The sequence below is a fragment of the Myzus persicae genome, unplaced genomic scaffold, assembly GCF_001856785.1.
Source record: "Myzus persicae strain clone G006 unplaced genomic scaffold, MPER_G0061.0, whole genome shotgun sequence".
Taxonomy (NCBI): Eukaryota; Metazoa; Arthropoda; class Insecta; order Hemiptera; family Aphididae; genus Myzus; species Myzus persicae.
The window spans coordinates 100,927-126,122 of NW_019101739.1; the positions used below are offsets into that span (position 1 = coordinate 100,927).

Genomic DNA, 25,196 nt, shown 5'->3' on the forward strand with positions numbered 1-25,196 from the left:
GTTATTGAATTGAAACCATTTCAGGTATCGAGGCTACTAAAAGCATTCAAAATGCTCCAGAAACTTTGTTACCAAAAAAAATGACACTAAGTTCACCATGGAAAACACCACTAATCAGCAAGAACTAGCAGTATTCACCATCAATATCACCACAATACCTAGTATAAACAACCATCAATTCTCTTACGCCTAAGCCCCTGAAAACAGATATCAGCAGCATACATATGACTCACATTACGGCCCCAACATTAGAGACCTAAACACTCATCCTATTACTTCCTTTATAAATTACATCAAAGCTATGACCATCATGTCTTCTCACGATTGTCATCAGTAAATTGATACAACATACTTTACGACACACAATCAAATAACCTCAGTTATCTACAATCCATATGAAATGTCTTAAAAAACCACCCTTGGTAATCAAAAAAAAAAAAGGATCAAAATAAACCTGTCTAGACAAAATTTATTTATCAAAAAAAACTTATGATAACCAACAACTGGATGCAATTATTATTAGATAATACTTTTACATTTTCCCACTATGCAAAATGTGAAAATGTATACAATGTAATATATAACATATTATACCATCAATTTCATCTGTTGTAACCTGTATTTAAATTCTAAAACTGTTTCAAATACGAATAAAAAATTTATTTTAAGTATAAAATATAATTTTAAATTATTTTATTAGATTAAAATTATTCTATTCCAAACTAATATTATTTAAATGATGTAAGAGACATATGTTTCTATAATTAGTTGTTATTAAGTAATACCCTAGTCACCGCTTACTGGACTCACTTTGGGACCACAGTATTTATTTAGTGTTCATTAACCGAATGACCCAATAAGGTGAAAAGTCACAGCTTAATATAGCTCATATATTATACATCTTAATATTATGTATTGTAATTACAAAATTATATTTGGCTATGTACGAGATATTGATGAACATTCATTTTTATGTATTTATTTTTATTTATGTACTTAAAATATGTGTTGTCAATTATAATCCAAAAAAACACGAAATTTAACAACGATAGAATTAGAAAATATTTTCTTTTCTTCAAAAATATTGGTTTGTAATGATTTCAAATTATATAAAAAGTATATTCAAAAACTTAAACACTTTTTAATGTGATGAGTTGAAGAAATAGTATTTATCATCGAAATATATGTAATGAAGTCGGAAAAATCGGCTTAAAATTAGAAAAATTGACCTTAAAGTACTTATTGACATTCTTTAAACGAATTTTTTCTTATGTGTTTCAATATTTTTCAATCCAGACCGTTTATTTGTGTTGAATTGATAAATGAGACCATTATTATCGTCGAGTTCAATAAGCGGTGAATACTGTATTATTAAAATATTGTTTGATTTGAACAATCAATTGTTTACGATTATTGATGAGGTACATTTATTAGAAAACTTTATGAAAGTTGTCTAAATAATCTGACTGTTTATGGCTGTATTAACTTTACTTATTATGTTTTATATTGCTAAAACCACCAATTATATAAAACATGGCGCATACTAATATGCATATCAAATTCCTTTTACAGTTTGATATGTTCTTTTTATTATTATTATTATTAATTTATTTCTCAAGATAAGAATACTGGGCCTCACTGAGTATTCTCGTGTGGAGGCCCAGGAGTTATTATGTGTACATAAGTTTAATTAATTTCTAGTGTATAAGTTACATGTTGTATTGTTTAAAATTATTAATTATATAATATTAAGTAAAAATATGTGTCTACTATCTTAGTGGAACATTACAAATTAAACGTAAATAAAAAAAAAATCATGATATATAAACCTGTAGTAGATTTCTTATAATTAGAGTATAAAAACAAAAAAAAATAGAACATAGAAAAATTGATAAATAATATAAGTTTAACAAATAGTTAAAATTTAAAAAGTTTTTAATTTCGTAATGTTCGGTTAGGTTATAATATGTGTATTCTTTTCAATTTTAAGAAAAATAATAGATAATATGAACAATTCTAATTATAATAATAGTAAAATTAATAATAATAATAATAATAATAATATTAAATACCGTTATAATATATTTTGAGATGTGGCTCATTTATGCATGATTTCAACTGTTGTTTTATTTGTTTTCTGTTATTAATGTTATTGTTTATTTAAAAAATATATTAATAACACTTTTAAAATATTGTATTAACTGTCAAGGCTTATTATAAAACCAAGTCTATTGTTAATATAACATTAAATTAATAAATCAAAATCGTTATAAAACCTTAATATTAAAAAATGATAGGTATTTAAAGTAGATTTAACTGTTTTTTTATGGTGGTTACACAATTATTCTTCTATTTTTATTAATCTTGTATTCTAAATGATTAGCAAACAAACGTATAAAATGTAACTTAATATAAAATATTAAGATATAACACAAATGATACACTTATATTATTCATACATTTTGCTTTTTAAAATACCAGTCTCGCCTTAATATTACAATATTAACAAAACATAAATTTCAACATTTATAGTGGTAACCATCATATTTGTTCTATACAAATACGTAAGTTCAAATAAGATAAAGAAAAATTAAATAAATATGAAATTATTATTTTTTTTTTGAACTACAAACAGTTTTGTACAAATAAACATCACATTCAATGATATGGCCTTAGCAATAATAAAGCTTTCCAAACAACGTACAAGAGGATACAGATGATTTACGAAATATTGACGGACAAATAGCTTTCAACCTGTGGATAAACAGAAAAACGATTTGTAGGTAATTCACCTTTGATCAATCATTCGTTATCAATTCCACGTATAACAATAGTTCACATACGAGTACAACTTTTTTTATAATTTAATGTGATGTCATACTTGTATAGTTTTATAGAGACCCTATACAAGAAACAGTTATTTATCAGTTAGGTATTATGGAGAATGTTGCATAAAATAGTAACATTCAAGCAATGATATTATTGAACGTAAATTATACAATGAGTTTCAATTATGACAAAATACATCTAAACCACTGTCAATTATTATATGATAAGCTGAGATATTATAAAACGTATTAATTCTACACTAAGTTGTTTTTCTGTTTGATGAAAATGTTTCGGTCGATTTAAAGTTTTTTTGTATGTAATCATATTTGTATGCATAAATAGAGTCGTTTATGAAAGTTCAGATGAACTTTAGATTGAAATGATTGTACTTTTTAATATACTTTTCCATTCAGGACACAGAATTTGATTCCGAAAGTCCATTTTAAATGTTAAATGAATTTTTAAAGTCTCAAAAAAGAGTGAAAATCTGTGTTTATTTTACAGTTTTCCATATAAATCGTCCGCAAAATGATGAATCAGTGGAGTTCTAGAGTGACGACTGTCAAAGGAATTATAAATATCTATTCCAGTATTTTTAATTTATTTTTATATCTTTTGAAGAAAAACAAAACAAAAGATTTTTATGTTTATAAGTGAAGACAAAAAATTTTATTATAATCTAAAATATCCAAGATCAACTTCGTTTAACAACTCCATATTCATATTGGTAATGAATCTTTACTCATAAACCTATTATTCTGTATGTTTTAAATGACATTTAATCAAAAATCTCCAAATGTGAGTCTTGTTCTTGTGTTAATTGAAATTTCTATTATTTTTTGGTGGATTTGATAAATGATTGTTCAAGTTTTGATTTAATGAAACTCAGTATTACTATGAGTGTAGTTTACTCCCCATGTTCAGTTTCTTATCATTTTCACCATGTATATACTTTTGGTTGATGTTGTCAGGTATTTGAGATACGAAGTAAACAAATATAGCACTAGAAGGTCCCCCTGAAGTAAGAAAAATCTAAAATCTTACTTTAAAGCTGCAATAATCTAAAAACGTATTATTAAATATGCTAGAAGACATAGTATAATACTTAAACTCAATTATAAAAGCACAGTCGTAACCCCCTCCCCCCTCTTACATGGAACCACAAAATATATGACATCAATCTTGAATTAACAAAATTAAAAAAAAACACACAATCAAATCTAACTATATAATATTATAAGAAACATCTATCTAAAATTGGCGTTAGTTATCTGGGAGAATATTTAAATTTCTTGAATATACTCAACAGAATTTCAAGGCTTAAGACTTTTATACATTGAATTCCTGATCATGACTGTACGCCATGCAGATAATACATACCACTAGTGCTTTAAAATCTTTTGATAGCAATGTACTATAGATTGTATAAACGAGAGTTTTATCAATAGTTATATCTCAAAATGCTTAAATAATACGAATATACACGAAATACCGTTAATGCAGCCAAAGCTTTATTCGCGAAAATGTTCACAATACAACCCATTCTCAAAAGTGCATCCATTAGTCAACCATAACACCCAGTAACAATGCTAAAAAACTTTAAAAATATACCTAAAATTACTAAATCGATTAAAACCATTCCATAATAATAATAAAAAAGTACATCTAATATTATATCATCTAAAGTACAATTTACATCAAAAAATGTTCTTCATCACTTAACCACCAGAAAATCCTCATACTCTAATTAACATCGAACATTGAGTTGCATCAACTATGGAAAATAAAATAATTTAATTCCAAAAATTTAAAAGTGAACATATAAGCATTAATTGATATTTGCAAAATAATGATTATATAACTGCTATCGGAAAAATTGTTCATTTTATTTACGTCCTTAGTATATTATGAAAGGTCAAATATGAATTTATGCATCTAACAAGTCATCAGTTAACTATTGATTATATCCAGTTTTGGAAATACAAGAACACGTATTTATTTACTCAAATTTAAAAAAATAACCAAAGAAGAATCATGTTACAAAACATAGGAATAACCAAATATACAACCCGATAGATGTTATCTGGAACGAATTCATCAAAACAAAATAAACCACTGTGTAGCTCAATTACATTTTTAAGAGGAATACTATAGATTTTATATTTATCTCAAATTTTAAGTTTAAAGTTATGTAGACAAAACTTAAAAATATATTATATCCAGAGCTTTATTTTTTTCGTTGTTTTTAAAGATAAAAATGAAATGATTATGTTTAAAATGTTTTAACATAGGTATTCCATGTCATTTCAAGTGTGATAAAATATTTACATGATGACATGTATGCATTGTAAGTAATACATATTTCTTTGATGGAATGTTTTATAAACATTATTGATTATTAGTGAATAGTGAACGCAGATGCAGAATTAATAAATAAAAATGCAAAAAATAAAATAGCTTTTGTGTGCAGTAATTATTGATCATCGTAGGGGTTTTTGAAATCTTTCAACATTAACTACATTCTGTAGCAGCCGTAGTCATAGGTGTCTGTTTTTTGTTATTGAATACATAGAACGTTTTTAGTTGGGCTAAAATATTTTTTTGGGTTTTTTTTGTTTGATACCATTTATCACTTTGTTATTATTTTTAAAAATCTTAAGAGGTAAATGATAAATTATTGCCATACCGAAATGGGTATTTATTAGTTCTTAGAAATACATATTATATTAACATGTTTTAATAACTACACTATTATTTTTTCAATGTGTTATTATTTTTCCCTAATAACAACAGTGTAATAATTATATGAATAATATCATATAAAAAGTTTGTTGTTATCTTTGAAATTGCATGGTATTTGCTTTTCATTTGTGAGACTTAACCTATTATAATTTTAAATATAATTATAAAATAGGTAATTCAGTAAGATATTTTTTTATTCATCATGTTCAAAACTGCTGAATTCCTTTAACTTATTTTTTGTAGTTCCATAAGTAAATTATATTTATTATTTATAGAACAATTAATTGAAATCCATTAAATTATTTAGATTGTGTTTAAAAATAGTTATGAAATGTTAATTAATCAATAAAAAGTATAGAAAATTGTCTGCCTTCGATAAGGAAATTATGTTGTATTATATTACGGACAGTAAATTATAATAGGTTAATAGTTTTTTACTAAAAAATAAAAATAAAAATATTCCAATATAATGTGTACCTATATTAATATTTAGACCAATAAAGAATAAAACATTTATCTTTTTTAAGATTTTTACGCTAATAATTAACTCTTGCATAAAAAGAAAAGTTACAACAAATTAATCACCACAAACCAGTAGGTAATGAAAATAAAAATAAATTATTTTTAGTTCCCATCGACTTTATGTCGCCCTTTTACACACACGTTGGAAGTTTTCATAGTTGATATCACTTCTAGGATTTATTTCAAAATAATGACTTTTAATACTAGAAAATCAATCCGAAAAAGGTACCTGAGTGAAACTCAACGAAGTTTGTTCTATATTTTATTTAACTCCGCGTTGTTCTAAAACAAGAAACAACTGATATAGACAAATAAAAAAATAAGTTAAATATATATATACAAATATATATATATATTATATTCTAGAATCTTCGTACTCAAATTTATCATTTTTTCGTGGTTCACCAAATAATATTTAATATTGGTACTAAAAACTTCCACGTCTAATTTATTTAGTTCCTTTCAAAATGCTTAGTTTGCGTAGCAGGAAAAAAATAATAAGAAATTCTACTAATAAATTTGTGTTTATTCGTGATTTATAATAGTTCCAGCAAACTTTCGCCACAAACATTTTCTTTTATCTTCATCGTTATTACCACCGGGATAGTTTTTGGCTCTTTCCCCAGCAATGACTTCTGTTGTCCGTAACTGGCACGCCGAGAGCAAGTTTTCATGATGCGATTACTGAAAAATCGTCTGGACAACTTGAATTGTGGTGAAAAAAAAAAATATAAACATATAATGTATAATATATTAAACAACCAAACATAAAATAAAAAAATTAAAGAGTACCGTTTTTCGTATTCTATGAGAGTATTTCATCGTGAGTAAGTTTTATTTATTTTATCTGTACAATTATTGTATTATGATAGTTTGCAGTAATATTTCCGACGTATTATATATTTATATAATCTAAATGGTATCATACTGACATCACAATGTTATATGTATGTTATGAATCATAAATATATATAAATATATAATACATCAATATCAATAATATCATATCAGTATGTCACTATTATCAGACGTATAATTTAAGTCACTGCGACAAAAAATATCGAATATCTATAACAATTAATCAATATATTCTCTAATATTCTTTATTATACAAAATATTCTTTTATTTTGAAATATTTTCAAATATGCAAAAAAAAAATTTGCTATCAATTAACCAATTTCATGATTTGTAGATATTTCGAACCGCCCCCCCCCCTGACTGTATAGGCTCAAAAAAAATATGCAAAAGAATATAATTCCGGCCCCTAGTTATGATAATACTGAACAGTACTTATTTTCAAATAGTGTATATTATATGTTTGTGTATTTTCTTCATTTTTATCATAAGAAAATTGTATTATTCAACAAATATTTACTACCAACATCTTATGCAATCTACATATTATTTGAGATGATAATTTGTAATTTGCAGAAACAAAATATAATATATTATCATAATATTATAGGTATATAATAATTATAAAAAGGCCGATTATGGCGTCGAGTTTAATACGAAAAACATTAAATCAGCAACTAAGTATTTCTGAATACATTTTTATTCATTTATAATTTTTAATATCATTATACTGTCAATTATTTTAGTACTTGAATAAATTAATCATGGACATCAATATTCTCATTGTTTGAATACAAGACATAATGAAATAATATAAATTTATTAAACCATTTTATTTTCATTATTCTACTATTGACACATAATAATATCGTATCATAAACAGTGTAGAGTATGTTTATTTTAATAGTTTTGAAGGTGATTAAAACCTAAAATTCAATACTTCAAAAGTTGTTTGTACCATTATTATTTGAAGTGTTGTAAAATGCAATCAATTATAGTAATAACGTGTAGTTATTTTTAAGCATATTTGGTTTAAATCAAATGTGTTCAATTAATTTGTTTTTATAAAAAATATTTTATTTAAGAAAATATTAATTGTATAGTATTAAAAGTAATTTTACTCATGTTATGTAATAACATTTTTTCTTCTATACAGGTATGTACCTATTTTGCCTACATAATGCGCCGTTTCTAAAATATATTATTGTCAATTTTAAAATGTATTTGTTTTCAAACAATAGCATAAAATATAACAATATTAAACTATTATAAAATGATTAAACATGTATAACTCAAAATTATATAGATGACAATTCTTTATTAATTCTAATGGACGAAGAAAAACTTAATTGTGTTTTATAATTTTTAAATAATATACAACATATCCGTATAAACTTAAAACATTTTTTTAAGAGTTATTAATTATGAACTCATCGAAATATAGTATTAAAAATATGAGCCAGTCGGTAAAAATATTATTATAACATGATACTAATTATTAATTAATGTTACATTTTCTAAACACACAGCTATTATTTTTTAAAACGCAGTACATTGTTAAAAAATGTAAAATTAAACTCAAATTTGTTATAACTTGTTGTAATATATCAAAAATTCAAATTAAAACGCTATCCATTTAGTTTATTATACATTTGTCTCAGTTAATGTAATGACGTATATAACGTATACTTCTAGAAAATTGTTGGTTCTTAGAAGTTAGGATACAATATATATTTTTATAACATTTGAACAAAATATGGCTTGGACACAAGGTTCATCAAAACTAAAGGAAATTAAAAACACCATCCCCGTATGGCCCTATTCACCGGACCCCTCAAACAAACATAATGCGAATCGGACGCACATCCATAACCCACCAGTATCCGAAGAAGAGGGAAGGGCCGCCTATAAGCCAGTTGTGGCACACTTCTCACTATCAAACCCATTATAACGAAATGCATCTCATATGAAACTGATAAATAGAAGCAGGAATATCAAACGTTCTCTCTGAAACCCTCCATCCAGACAACATAAAAAACACAATTACCTTTATAGTTAAGACCACTCGAATAAATCTTCCGTGACTTGTAACTAGAACAATAATATAAATGTGGTATTAAGATACAATGTAAACCTTTGTTAAGTTGTTGCAGTCAATGGCCTTAGACGCCGAGACATTAAATAACAATAAAAAAATTAAATTAAACGAATTCTAATAAAATTAAATCAAATGCGTTACTATTTTTTTTTTTTAATCTAATAATAAATAGTTTACATGTTTTTTATAAACTAGAAGTGTTTTTGGATGCAATATTCCTAACATATGAATATGATTAGCCAAACAATGTAATTGAAACTTTTTCTCATTATATTACAATTTTGTAGACAATTAAACTTTTATTAAAAATTAGTTTTATGTAGTTTTGAATTAAATATTTAAGTTTATAATTATTTCTTGTTTTATTTTTTTTTTTTTTGACCAAATACAAAATATTATTGCAATATTATAAAATTAATTTAAAAAATTTACTTTATTCAATACCCAAGTGCTTCAATTTGTATGTTTTGTAATAAATATATAATAAGATAAGGACTAAGTCCGAAATATAATTGTTCATTTTCTCAGAAATAACCTGAAAGTGGTTTTTATACTTTCACATAGTATGCAAAATGTGTAGAACATTATTTTAAAGATCGATATCAAAACAATCTACTCATTATACTCAATGCTCATGCATTAACGCGCAATAAATAATTCATCATTCATTTTTTTTTGTCTGTCGTCTTGAAATAATGAATATGATAATGAAATAATATTGACTAAGGTTAGAAACATGTAAAATATAACTTGCGTTATAATATATTGAGAGCATTTTTGAGCTACTTTTGATTACTATATTAATTTAAATATTAAGTACTTCAAATATTATACATACATAATATTAATACATCTTAAAATAATAATTTAACAATGAACATGACTCATATAATATTATAAATTTTATGATCCTTGCTTATAAAAATAATAATAAAAAAAAACGGTCAAATTTAGGAAAATTTGTCAAATGATATTTTTGCTGTTTTGTATTTGAACGTTAAACAAAAATTGGTTTCTGTTAAAAACATTCAATACGGCGAATTCAAATAAAACTTAATTATTTTGTTAGGAAAATAACTTAAAACCCTACATAAATATTTATAGGAACTGTGTATATATTTACATTTCCTGATAACTATTCGAGAGAACTAAAGTATACTATTAAATGTTCAATGTATATTCAACCCGTATTTCGAATACGTATAACCACATACATTTAAACATTTAAATATGCTATCTACATTGTAAAAATAAATATTATTAGTTTTTCATACATGTCAATAATCAAATTGATGTGAAGCGAAAAAAGTATATTTTTTGATGCAGGTAGCAGAAGAATAATTATATACAATTTAGTTTGCTTTATCAAAACAAAATTATCATGATGTGAATGATGAAAATTTAAATTACATTTCAACTTCATTTTAGTTTCAATCATCACGAATTAACTAGCGTCTAATTTAAATGAAATCAACTTTAAATACATTTTGGTCTGTGCTCAACACAAAAGCTATAGGTTTTATACTCAAATACCTGTGTTTTTTTATGGAAAATATTGTATTGTTATAGGTATTAAAAAGTAAAAATTGTTTTTTTGGCAATATCTTTTGAAACTGTAAATTGAAAACGTGTTTCTAATCTACCATGATTTGTCAAGAAAAATTTAAAAAAAAACAGCAGTCATTTTAAAGAATAATGAAAACAATCTTAAGATGTACTACGATTGTTCTTCGTCGGTAGAAGTTAGACATTGATTATAAACTTAAAGACACATATCACTAAAGCTCCTACAATTCCTGTATCTCATTTTTTTTTCATACACCAATTGACGATTAATGTTTGATAGCCAATGATTTACAATTATTACTTTAAAACAGCACTAGGTGTGTATTAATTATTCAAACAGGAATAAACTATGGTTAGGAAATTCGTCTTACTTAGCTTTGAATAAAATACTCAAGAATACGTTACTGCTAAAATAAAACATTTTCCAATCTTAATGTTTTAGACAAAGTAAAAATGTAAGAATACTTTTTTTAAAATCATAATTGAAATATTCAAAACATGATATATTATTCATATTTTATTTACATAATAATTATTATTTAATTTAATACCTTCAAAACTATGTTTTAAATACTCAATACAACATTTTCTTCAAAAAAATGTTTTTAATTAATTAATTTTATACTTGTTTGTATATTTATTAAGATTCTTGTATTATTTAATGTTATCTTTAGTTTATTTCATTTTATCTTTCTGTAAAATGTAATTATTTAATTTAAATTGTTATTGAAATAATGGAGGTGAACAAATATACTGCAGGCGTCACTATCTCAAATCATAAAAAAAAAGCCTCGAGCTATTTTTATGGGTTTTCGATGATTTAATTCTTATTGCAGCAAAAATATTCTAATAAAAATATGTATGAATAATATAATGCTACCTATATGTTTATAATTGAATCTTACATAATATCTAATTAAATTTAAAAAAAATGCATTATCAATGCAAAAAGTTAAATTAACTTCTAAGACTAATGTAATACAACATAATTAAATTTTAAATTTTAGATCTAATTTTTGAAATATAATTACCAACTATCAATGTTTCATATTTTAATAAATATATTTTATAAGTTTAAAGAGCAAAATATGATGCTTTTCTAATATATTTCTGTGGATTAAGTATTTTAGTTAATTCAAAAATGGTTGTTAGTTTCTATTCCAATATGAAAAATGGATAATTAGAACACTAGATAACGGTATAATTATTTAACAATTGAATTATAACAATTATATCTGTAATCAAATATAGACATCGAATGTCTAAAAAACAACTAGGTACCTCATTTACTCCATCTTGCACCTTAAACAAAATAATACCATTCAATCTACCTAGTATGTGAAAATTAAATTTACTTTTTCATTTTAGAAAAAAAAACACTATATTAGTCAATATTTTACACCAACAACATTTTCATTGTTTTTAAATCTTAATAGACCGCTCAGGTTAAGAATGTTATTTTATAAGTTATACTGTACGAGCACTTATTAAATATGTATCATTTTAACTTGACCATATTATACTTACGACAATGGTGAAACGAAAAAACAGCAAAAAAAAAAAATACAAAATGGTGTAATTAATAATGTAATGGGAATTAAATATATATATTGTTTTATATGGAAAAAAAAACTCCTCAAATTATGGAAAATAAGTAAAAAATAGGTACAATAAAGAATTCAACGCATTATATTATGTTTTTGTCGATTTCGGAAATGCACTTAGAAACTCTACTATAATGTTTCAATGATTAATTCAGTTACCTACCACTATAATTCCGCCATAACAATAATAATAAATTTAAATATACACGGCGGTAGCAAAATATTATAAGGCCCTGGAAAAACATCTCTTGGCACGATAAAGAATATTTCGAACGGTTTTTTTATTTTTATTTTTTTATCAAAAGCAATTTAAACGATTGTCACGAATGCGGTGTTCGCATGTTAATGATCTTATCGTCAGCTAGATCGGTTCAGGGCGTCATTTTCACAAACCATAAGCAAGAAATGAACGTTTCGTTTTTCATTTCAAACGCAGTAAAATAAAACGCATTTCATTTTTCCGATATTATATTTTAGTCACGTGAACCGTTCGTATGGCAATCCGTAATGTTTACATCGTCAGGATCTGATGTAAATGGTTACATGTTTGATTGGTGTCGGTTATCGGGCAACGGCAATAACGGAATAGTATCAATCATCACCACTGACACAAAACATTACACTCTTCTTTCATTTTATTTTCTCACAATCAAAGTGTTATTAATAATGGATTCGGGTGATTTATTTGCTAAGATGTGTATATGGGATTCGGTTATATATAAATTAGAATCCGGATGAAATCCATTAATAGTATGGTAAAGCCAATTTCTGATCAATTTTAATTACCTGTGTAATTTAGTTTAAATAATTATGTAATTAAAGAAGGAACAGATAGACACCTTAAAGGTATCACCTACTGAATAACTTTACTCGACCCAATAATTTAACAAATATATAGCAATAGTTCTATACAATAAATAGTAATATAAAATACAGTTGACAATTTGACAATTTGACATGTTAAACTACTATAATTGTTTATTTTTAATTAGCATGTTGAATTAATTTTCACTAAAAAATATAAATTCACTATAATATATTATTATCATAAATTATTGGCAATATTCTAGTATTTGAACTACTAAATTACAACATTTGTATTTTAACTATATAGTTGAACCGTATATGAATGGTATTTAGAAAAAATACAACGGTTGGAAATCTAAAAAAATCCTCGGTAAAAAAAATCCACGGAAAAAGCCACTAAAAGATAAAACAACTTAATTTATTACCTATCTATAAAAATAAATTATTGTAATTGGGTTATATATAATCTTAAATCAAGCAATTATAACAGCAACCAAATGGTATAATAAATAAAAACAAACAATAGGTAGATAGAGAATTATTTTTAAAAAATGTGTCATATATCTTTGCAGAATATATGAATTTTATAGTGATTATGGTTTATAACATAAAATACACATGCGAAGAACATTCGTTATATACTTGCTACTTGCAACTGTGAAACTATTGTCAACATTATGATATACAAATATTTATTAATAATTTGTTTTTTTTATTGTTATTATTAGCATAAATTGATAATTGATGATATCACACTGCCATAATATTATGCAGAACATAACTTGATTAAAAAATAATAAAAGCTAACATTTTCTAATTTTTTCTTAATTATAATATATCGCTCCAAACAATTTTTAACAATTGAAACTCATCAAAAATAACATATAAATTAAATATTTAAGTGTGAGCACATTTTAGTTATTAATATGAGTAATTGATATTAATATGAAATTATTATTTGTATCATTTGAATACCTAGTAAAGGCATTTTATATTTTATTTATTTATTTTTAGATTTGAAATGCTAATACGTTAAAATATAAAAATCATAGGACATTGAACAAGTTTTGGTCATTCGTCTCGCTTGCCTCAGTTCTGTACAAATCAATATTGCTATTGTATATTTGTTATTTAATAATTGAATAAGTTTTAATTTTTTTTTTACCTTAGACAATTATTTAAAACGTGCATACAATTAACAATAATTATAAAGAACAACATAATTTTATTGTATTCGAGAAGATACTTTAGTGATAAAAGCTCTGATAATATATAACTATATAATCATCTAAGACATGATTATAAGTGAAACCCGAAGTATTACAAGATCAACAAATAAAGTTCAATATTATTATAGTTGTTGTTCGGTTTTTTATTTAAATACCTAAAATAACAAACATTTAAGAATATTTTATTTAATCACCTTATGTCGCCCAAATAGTTTTCCGTAGATAATATTTAGAAAACGTGCCAAACCGCCTTTCGCAGAAAACCGTACGAACAGATATTTACACATTTTCCAGTATGAAATAATCGAAACATCTCATCGTCGCCGAATATCATAAATTTATTTAAGATACCACACATGTTTACTTCTGAATATTATATGACGTGTGAATGTGTGTGTTGTACGAGTATAATACGTAGGTAAAATAAGAGGTACTTATACAACGAACATCCCTATATGTCATAGGATAAACATATTCAGTGAAATGGTCCCAATAACTACATTTTAAAAATCATGAGAGACGTAAGTACACTGTCATTCCCATAGTTTTGTCATTATTCGTTGATTTTCGTCGAGGCCTGTAGCATGTTATTACCCACTGACACCTGCCAATATTTTCTGATACCTGTCAACATATTATGCACCCAAAGTCTGGAAATAACTGTAGATATTTGCTACTATTCGTCGATAGCTGGTGATATTTCCAGAATCTTATTGATGTCAATCGAACGACGAGACATTGGCCGATGGGCCACGTAATTTATTCGATTAAAGCACTAAATTATACCAATTATATATGTGATTGGAAATAAAAGAAAAAACTTATGTGACATATTATTTCGTATTTGGATTACGTGGGGAATACTATGGAATGTATATTTTAAAAGATAAGTCGTAGTTTTAATGCAGATAAATGTAGATAATGTAGATTTTATAGTAGATAAAAAACCTGAACATTTCATGATTGAACAACTTTCCCAAGTTGATACCCATTGTATAGAAACGCCCCGTATGTTACTATTATAATATGAGAGTGCAGTGTGCCTAAATTGAATGGTTACATTTTCGGTTTTCTGTTTGTGGCGTTATAAACGACATTGACGTAAACATTATTATACTTCGGCGTTATAAATATTCATCAAAAAGCAACCTACTTACTCGAGTAAATGTTACCGTTCGAAATAACGCCCACGAAACGTGGAACACATTCAGAAAACCACAGAAGTTATAGTTCCAACACGTGAATGTACTTATACTAAGACTTAGTATAATATGGTCTAATATTATTATTATAATATAGTAATAAATAATAATAATAATTCATTAATATTATATTATTAATACACTTCTGCATTTGATAGCTCATGCTGGTCGGTTACTTAAGATGCAGTGGAAAATGTTTTAGATTCATCTACTACAATACGTAATAGTTGGAAGGCAGATATGCAATATGTTAAGTATACTGGAAATTCATTATGAACTAAGCAACGAGCCTGATTTGATTAAATTTCAATTAGTTGATAATATCTCATAAAGTATCATAGGTACTAAAATTGAGGATATATCTAATAACTTTTTAATATAACATAATAATACAATGGTTGTGTAGGTGAATTTTATAATAAAATAGATATTCAGTAAGGTCTAATGAAGACGACGCAGATCCTTTTTTTTCATATGTTTTTTCAAACTGGAAATCATTTCAAAACTAAATTTCAAAAAAATAATACTGTTATCCCATATTATTATCTATTATAAATGTATTATTCAATGTCCACAGTATCTCATTGTCATTGTCCAAAACAGAAAACTTAAGTACAAAGTACGAATATTGCTTCAAAGCTATTAATTGTGGGTTGTCTTCAATGAGGAATTTTGAAATTGAATGTAATTTTCAATATTGTTTTCATTCCACCATAGTGCTATGAACCAGTTCAATATTAACTGCATTAAGTCGACACTTTTGAGAATGTTAATAATTTAACAACGTTTTTTGGTGACAGTTTGCATTTCAAGTACTGATAATAAGTGTAAAATATTATAATGTATCAGTCATATTTGACACGTGTTTTGTTGTGGTATTACAGTAATGGAAAAAAAATGTATTATCAAGTTCCATCGCAACACTTAACGATGACGTGGCTTTCAAACGTACACAAAAAATACATGTATCCATTTTAATAATAATAGCTTCAAACATTTAATTTTTTTTTCTTAAATTCATAAAACTCGAGGAAAAAACGTAATCATTACAAGAAAGCATGGCGCGTAGAACGTATTAACGACATTTAAACGTGTTAAAAACTTAGAATAATTTTTTTTCAAACATTCTTATATTATAATAGTATGATAATTTTTTTTTTCTGGGGGCTGGGAGAATCAATTTTGTGATACTTTGTATGCACTCTTCCACCTCTCCGATTTCACTATAATATATGATTTTCCTCGGATTTCAGATATCGTACAACTGTTGCTGTTCGCTATGCCAGTGGTCATAAGCAGTCAAAGTGGTCGTCCTGCTGCGTGAAATCAGACTTTCAAAAGTGTCGACGTGATCGCACGTGCACGATGAGGCCGTTTATGGGGTTGACACTGCTGCTGGCCATCGGGACGTTCCGTGGCGCCTTATGTTTGCAAAATGGTAAGTAGGAAATCTGTTCCGTTAAAATAATATATACGTAATTAATCATGTATATCAACTATCCATAGACAGATTTAAATATTTATTAGATTTATATACCTACACTATCCAGAGTACAAAATAGTTAATTTACACCAAATGTCAATTTTTCATTCAACAACAGCGTTTTTCCATAATAGATAATATGATTACCTACTCTTAACTTATGTATGTAAAACTTTTTCATGGAAAATCATATCATATAACAAGATACCACTGAATTTTAATATTTTATCAATACATTGAATAGATTAGTATACAATTTTACAAAAATATTGTCATGGTTAACATCGTATTATGTAAATCACACATAATTCAAAACAGTTAGAATAGGAAAAATAGATTTTTGAAATAATGATTGTGATCACTGTAATCACCTTTTATTACATCACTTTTTTTTTTTTTTTTAATAACCACAACATTGAAAAAACAAATTGTTTACAAAAGTAGTAGATGCGTGTCAACACTAGATAATCATGGGGTACTACCTACGTCAAATCACAGTATTGGCAAACGTAGTTATGATACATATTATGGGAAATACAAATATGAACCTTGCGACTATGGACTACCATTTTAATGACTTTTATTTCCGTTGAGTTTTATTATAGTATTGTATCTTAAAAACGACCTTAAGCCGCCGGTAGTAATAGAAAATAATATATTATTATAGTCAATTATAGTTTAAGACGCCCATTGATCTTATCAATTAAGCTACATCATGAAATTTAAACAAATAATTAAATTCAAATATTTAATACTCGCTATAATTAATACTAAACAATAGATAATGGAAATAATTATTATTATTATTATTTACCTTTATTTGAAAATTTTGGTTTACGGAATATAAAAAGGTCGGAATATAGCTGTGGGGGGGGGGGGTAACAAGCACCAATTAAAATAGATTTAAATAGGTACCGATTAAACGTACATTACAGGTGGTCCCGTTTCATTCTCATTCTTGGGTTTTGCATAATTACAAAATATTAAAATATAGAACTCATTAAAAACATATTGATGAATATAATAACTTTAGAGCAATTTTTGTGCTAAATCTATTGCATAACATCTAAAGCGAAGATGATATTTTTGGTGAAAATGACAACTAAGTTTTTAAATAACTTAGGTATTATTTTTAAACTTAAAGGTACAAAAAATAATCCCCTTTTGTTGTTTTTTTAAAAAGCTATGATTTTATTATTTTTAATATTTTGATGACAAATAGTATATAATAATCTAAACAAATATTTTTTACTTGATTATTATTAAGGTGATTTTATACTTTGTGTTTTCTTTTAACCACTGTAGAACGAGAATCACTGTTCTCTATAATTTTGTTTTTATGCTGACAATTTAAAGAACGTGTAAAGTCTTTTTTATAAAAACAATAAAATATATTGGTATAACGATCATCAAATTATTGCACGCAATATAAATAGATGGAAACGTGGGGTCAGTTGTTCCAAGGTTGGCCGAAATTTGATTTGGCGTCCTCGTCGAATTATGTCGACCAAGTTGACAATAATATTATTGAATGGCTCTCACTATTCTTTCATTTATATTATATCCATTTTATCCGTCGATTTTTAATATCCGTCCTGGGTGGAAGGGTGGCTAGGAAAAAAAATACTAAGAGTATCGGTATTAGTTGTACATGAATACGACCGTAAAGTTCAGTCGACCGGAATTTATGACGAAATCCGTAACGGTGCGAGAATTAAAAACGACCGTTGGTTTTTGTTTTATGATACTTTATTGCACGTTTTAAAATAAAATATTACTGCAGCGTGGACTCGTCCCAGGCCTATCCATACACATGAAATAATAACGCATGTTTATTATAATAATAATATTAATGGTTTTTTTTTCTTTTTGTCATGTCAGTCTGACAAAAGAGAAAATTAATTATTTACTCTGGAAAAGTAAACGTCGACTCGGCTGGTCTTATATTATATTGTATAATTTATAGACATAGAATGTGTGTGTGTGAATGTTAAAAATTATATTCACACATTGGAAAAAACCATAAAATTGTTAAAAAATATACAGGGTGATTCGCCAGGCATGCTTGCCCTCATATTTTCCTTTTTAATGATACATTTATTCAAATTCAGATTTTTTTAATTATTAATGTACATCCTCACAGGTCTTTTTTTTTATTTCTTAAATTTTTTTTGCACTGCTTTAGTAGTGTCCTGTGATGATAATATACACTTATATTTTTCAAATGAGTTGCTTTTTTTATTAAGTTATTTAGTTAATAATTTTGATGTAACTTATTCAAAATTCAATTGATTAGTTCCTCAGTTATAAATTTGTTTGTACTAAGGATAATTATAGTTCTTAAAAATAGTTTTACAGAAATATAAAAGTATAACTAGTATTTATTATACTTCGACCATTTTTACAAGTTATTAAATTATTAATGTTGATAGATTAATATTCAGCACTAAAATGTTCAAAATACCATACAACCCATAACTTAAACACCCATTATAATGGACCTATTATCCTTAGCACACATAGTTAACCAACTGAAAAACTAATAGTACGAATTTTGATTCTGATATCTGATACGCTAAAATGTTTAGAAAAATAATAGACTTAATAATTTACAGTAGAAAGGGGAGGTTCTCATTTGAAAAACCAATGTTTGTCTCCATAAGACACTCTATAAAAAGTACAAGAAATATCAAACATTTTAAAATATGGTTTTTACCCTTTAAGTAATTTTAAAAGTTCCAAAAATCATATTTTGAATAACTACATAACTGAAGGAAAAAAGGAGTGAGCGTGTTTCGCAAATCATCATCCTATATATGATTATTTTGTGGATGGAATTTTTTTTCATAAATTTAAGAGGGAAATTATTGAATGCTAACGTCGTTTTTTTACATCAATACCTACATTATTTATCTTTCGGGAAGGTTCTAGAGTACCCCATTATTTCTTACGGCTGACTTTTAGATGGTATATGTGTAAGGGATTTACATGGAAATAAATATATGATAGCAGTCTTGCCACGTCTTGAAATACCCTTTATTTAAGTATGTATGATCTCGAATCCTTAGCCATGGCCACATAATGAACTGCTGTAAACCGTATAAAATAAATTTGCTTCCATAACGCTATAATACTTAATATCTATACAGCTTGAGGTTTTTATTTCACTTTATACAAATTAAATAAATATTACGCATATTCAACAGCCATCTTCTGTATGTAATACATTCCATATAAATGGATATGACGATACGTTATTTAAAGTCCTCCATTTATTATATAAATTCAATTTTACTATAGTTCCTTAAATTCAAAATGATTATTTTTTCTATTATCTACGAAAGTGGCAGACATTTAACAAATATATCTCTCCAAAAATAAATATTTTTTGTATTTATAATTTTTTGCTTGCTCAAAATATCAATCACACTGTAACCGAATTATATCGATTCAGTTAAAAAAAAAATCACATGACTTTTAATCTTATATTGAATTGAAACACCCTTGATATGTTAAAGGATTCCCAGCTAGAACTTGGAAGCATAAAAAATTTTCAAATATCAACCTCATTTCAACGTGCAATTAATAGACAAAACATGGAAGCAATATATTTATTTTTTCATAATTTAAACTTAAGTCTAAATAATTGTAAATAATATTATTTTGTTTTCTAGTTTATATATTTGTATATTTAATCTAAAATTACCAGGATAATAACCACCGTTGTTGAAGCCTTAATAAGTTGTAATAATAAAAAAGACACGAAGATTATTTGTGTTCTTTGGTTAATTTTAATTTAAAAGCTGTTTGTTCGTGCATTTTTAATATGTCCATAAGTTAACAACTTACAAGTCAAAAAACAAACCATTTGCTTTATAAGATATTGTATAATATTGAAACAAGACTAACAAAAACAAAACAATAATATTTTGATCTACCTATCGTCAAAAATTAGGTTAATAGGTTACCTATTTATTGAAAAAATTATTTCAGAAGTATTTCAATGATTAGTTTTTTGTTCAGATATTTTATTATGTACATTGACATTGTTATAATTATAATAAAATAAATACATTGTAATCAAGATAAATAATTTTGTATGAATTCCTCGCTGGACACATTTTTATAATATGCACAATAGCCAAAATTGAAGTATTATAAAAATATTGTACTTTAAATGTATCTCACGGCAGTATGACTGGAAACGTGACGCGTTTTCAGGAAAACATACTACTACATTTTTTTTTAGAAAATCCAGACACCAGATTTGTTCGTTTCCCAACGTTTCATAAGGAATATTTTATCATTTTATTTTAATATAAGGTATAACAGATAGAATGTGTAGGTATAGAGTGATTTATGTTATTTTGGAGCGGGTGACACACGGACCTGAACAGTTTAGGTCGGGCACAGGTTTAATCCCGGTCAGGATTAAATGGTCCCGCTCAGCGACGTACAAGTTTTGATTTAATACGGTTTGCGTTCGCTTTCTGTACCCTGAACGGACCTTATACCATCCTATGTGGTTGACGAGCGAACAATTACGTAGCAAACGATTCACATTCAATATAATATAAATATTATGCATCATACGGTTATTCTATAAAATACTTAAATCGTATACTCAAATAATTGAGTTTTTTTCCCTGTTTAACCGACAGCAGAGTATGCTCCGTTTTAACAATACTACTTCTCTGCTGCATCGTTTATTGGCGAATAAATGTAAGTACACAAATATTCGATTTTATAATAATATAATATAAGCATAATGTTCAGCTCTGAAGAAAATGCATATTTTGAAAATATTTTACGGTTTAATTAGATTGTTATCGATCATGATGTAAGTTTTATGTAATATGCCAAACAAACATAATATTATATAAATAAATCGTTTTTAGCTATGGAACAAATTTAATTATATTTTTTTTTAGTATCATGTCTTAAATTTAGAGCTTGGTGAGAAAATATGTAGGTATTGGTTTTTACAATGATGGACTTGGGTTTTTTCTTCGTGGAATAAAAAAATCGATTAACTCTTCAAAAACTTAAGGGAGGTTTGTGGATTACCACTACTAGCAGTTTTTAAATATTTAGTACTTAGAAAATTATACATAAGAATTTTCCAGTAGTTTTCTTAGTATTTGGATGAAACTAATGAAAAAAAAAGGATATGAACATAAGAATATTTTATGCAACATCTGTTTTTGACAAATCAGGTTTTTAAATTTTTAAATTAGACAGAAATAGAATGGGAACTTGACAGTTTTTCACAAAAAATGTATGTGTATTTTCTAAATATACCTATAGTATTTTGAGCTATTTTTTTAAAATGTTTAATTTTTTCAGTTATTTTTGATGATAATATTCAATAACACTTGATTTCTTCGTCAAAAACCTTTAAAACTTATTGTAATATTCCTCATAAGTCATAAGTTTATCTTACAGTTATTAAAAAAATATCCAAAATTTGAAAGAAGAATGTTGATGCAACTGAATACTTCAACAAAACAATGTTTTTTAATTTAAGCTATTTATACTACGAAGTACAAACCGATTCAAACCTTTCAATGATGTGTTGGTATCGAGTTTTATATTAATAACAGTAATGGATAGTATAAATATTATAATAGTTTAATAAATGCAATGTTTCTACAAAGATTATTTCAACACTTACAGTTTAATAATTTATAAATAAATTGCAAATAGTAATTTAAAAAAAAAAACGAAAATATGTTTTTAGAAGTAGAGGATGATCACTGTGAGTTGCTCAGACCCGTTATTAATGTTCAATGGTTTATCATTGTATTCAAATTTAGCACGACTAATACAGTGACCTACTGCTCTACTTAATAATGTGGTACATTCGAAATAAACTATACAGCAGATCGAGTTCTTTGAATTTTACTTGAACACAATTCAATTATTGACCATATTAACACATAATAATAAATGCTATATTAACATGTCGATTGTGATGTTTAAGATTATGGTGCATTCAAGAGAGAACCATGTAGATACAATTTGTTTTTCGATAAACTTTCTTAAACATTTCAACCATGAAAAGACCTTTATCTGCCTTACAAAAAAAAGAACTTTAAAACAAACTTATTTAATTATCTGAACTGGTAAATTATAAAAATGAGTATACTCGACATTTTTAATCAAGTCTTATGTAAGCATTTAAAGTTCGGTAAAAATGTTCTAACATAATTTTCAACCGTGTTTTTTTCTAAATTTTATCAACATAATATAAATATTTACCAGTGAATTTTTCAATGCGGAAGAATGCTGTAAATTCTACCATCCTAAGCTATTCAATATTTTTTTTATAGAAATTCCTATTTTATACTTTTGGTAAATGCCTAAATATTTAGAGTATGATAAGTATTTTTACTATTAGCAATTATGAGTTTAACACAGAAAAATTCAAAATATTTATTTATAATTATTATAAATATTTTATATGGGGAGATTCACCAAGTATGCTCATCCCTTTTTTTTCAATAATGTTAAAAACATGACAATTTAATTTTTAAACTCTCAAATTCAGTCTGATTTTTGAAATTTTTAAACACGCTTAAAGATCATATTTTTAAATTCATGAGATTTTTCACACTACTCAAGGAGTGTTCTGCGGACATTCTAAATTCCCTTTTTTCAACTGAGAACCCCTATTTTCAACAGTGAATTTATTTAATTTATAATATATCATTTTTCTGAAAATGTTGAAGTACCTATCAGAATCAAAACAAAATTCGTATGAATAGATTTTGAGTTATCTGCATTGTGTCATAACATACGTACGATTGTTAATAGCCGATTGATTTAATGAATTGTTGTTGGTTTTTTTTTATCGAGCCTTTTATTCATTTTATATTTACAAACCAAATAACTGTTAAAAAATTTTTATTTCCGTATTTCTTATATTATAGTTTAACATTGTAGATGAAGATTTGAAAAAGTTCGTCTAAAACGATTAAATGCTATTTTAAGAAATAAAATACTCATGGTATTTTTATACTTCATATGAATTTGATTTTTGAACATAATATCAATAGATAATAGTCTTACTTGATTTTACATAACACTACATCGTTTTTTTTTTTAGCAAACAATGTATTACTTAAATAAGAATATTTCTGAAAGCATTGAATAAAATATTTGTAGGTTATAACTTTCTTTAAATGCAGTTTTAGGACTTCTTGATTTGAATTTACTGGCTATTTAGTTTTCGTCTATATTATGATATTTGTCACTTTCTATTTGATCATTTAGATATCATAAATAATTGTGATGCTGATTGTACGATTGTATCGCATCAAATAACCATAAATCATACATTATTTTACAGTGAAATCTTTTTACTCCGTCCAATATTTAAACTAAATCAGTTATCTAGAGCACAAGTTACCGACACCTTCTATAGATTAATTGGTATGAAAAAACACAAAATACTATTCACCAGAAAAAATGTAATAATACCATACTAAAATCATATTTAATTTTGTATTTTTTAAATTTCATAATCAATACAATTCATTCTTTGCTAATAATTAAAAATAGAATAATTAAAATAAATCATAATAATTTAAAATACACTGTTATCTAAAATATAGTTTTTTTTCATGTTTGAAATATTTAAACGCTAATATATTTGTATACATCAGTTGAGATTAATATTGTATATTATTAATGGCAAACGGACGAGACATCGATTAATCATAATTTGTTGGCTGTGTTGTGAAATTGATTTTGCATTAACATTTTTCCATTCTTACCATCTATTTACAAACAAAATATTATAAATTGTATACTCTTCGACGTTCGTTGGGGGAGTTTATAGATCTCCAACGTTGCTGGTAATAGTGTTTATGATTCTTTATCCATACAAAATACTAAGGATAATATATGTATATTATGGTGTGAAAATGTAATGTTATTAGATTAATGGTTACGTTGTACGTAGTTATATGGCTATAAAGAACAGCAAGTAATTTAGCTTAATAATTAAAAGTGATATAAATGCTTGGTTATAAAAATATTATTTATTTTAGTCGAAACATAAGCAAATTCTACAAAGTGTGTGTGTAAAAATAATTAATAACAAGTAAACCACCAAAGTTATATTTACATACTATTATTTATAATATAATTATAAAATTTGAAGAATTACCATATAATAATTTATAAAAATACAATTTACACCTGTGACTTTAAAAAGATCCATTAATTTATATGATTCCAACACAACTTCTTAT

At 25.7% G+C, this 25,196-nt stretch overlaps 1 protein-coding gene across 1 annotated transcript in view; it reads left to right on the forward strand.

The window, feature by feature from the left end:
- LOC111030309 (hemicentin-2-like) overlaps positions 1 to 25,196 on the forward strand; it is a 312,599-nt gene that overhangs the window by 27,760 nt on the left and 259,643 nt on the right. The window contains exon 2 of the mRNA XM_022309733.1: positions 16,709 to 16,893. Coding sequence (XP_022165425.1) covers positions 16,821 to 16,893 — 73 coding nt within the window. The 5' untranslated portion in view covers positions 16,709 to 16,820. The remainder of the gene's footprint in view (positions 1 to 16,708; positions 16,894 to 25,196) is intronic.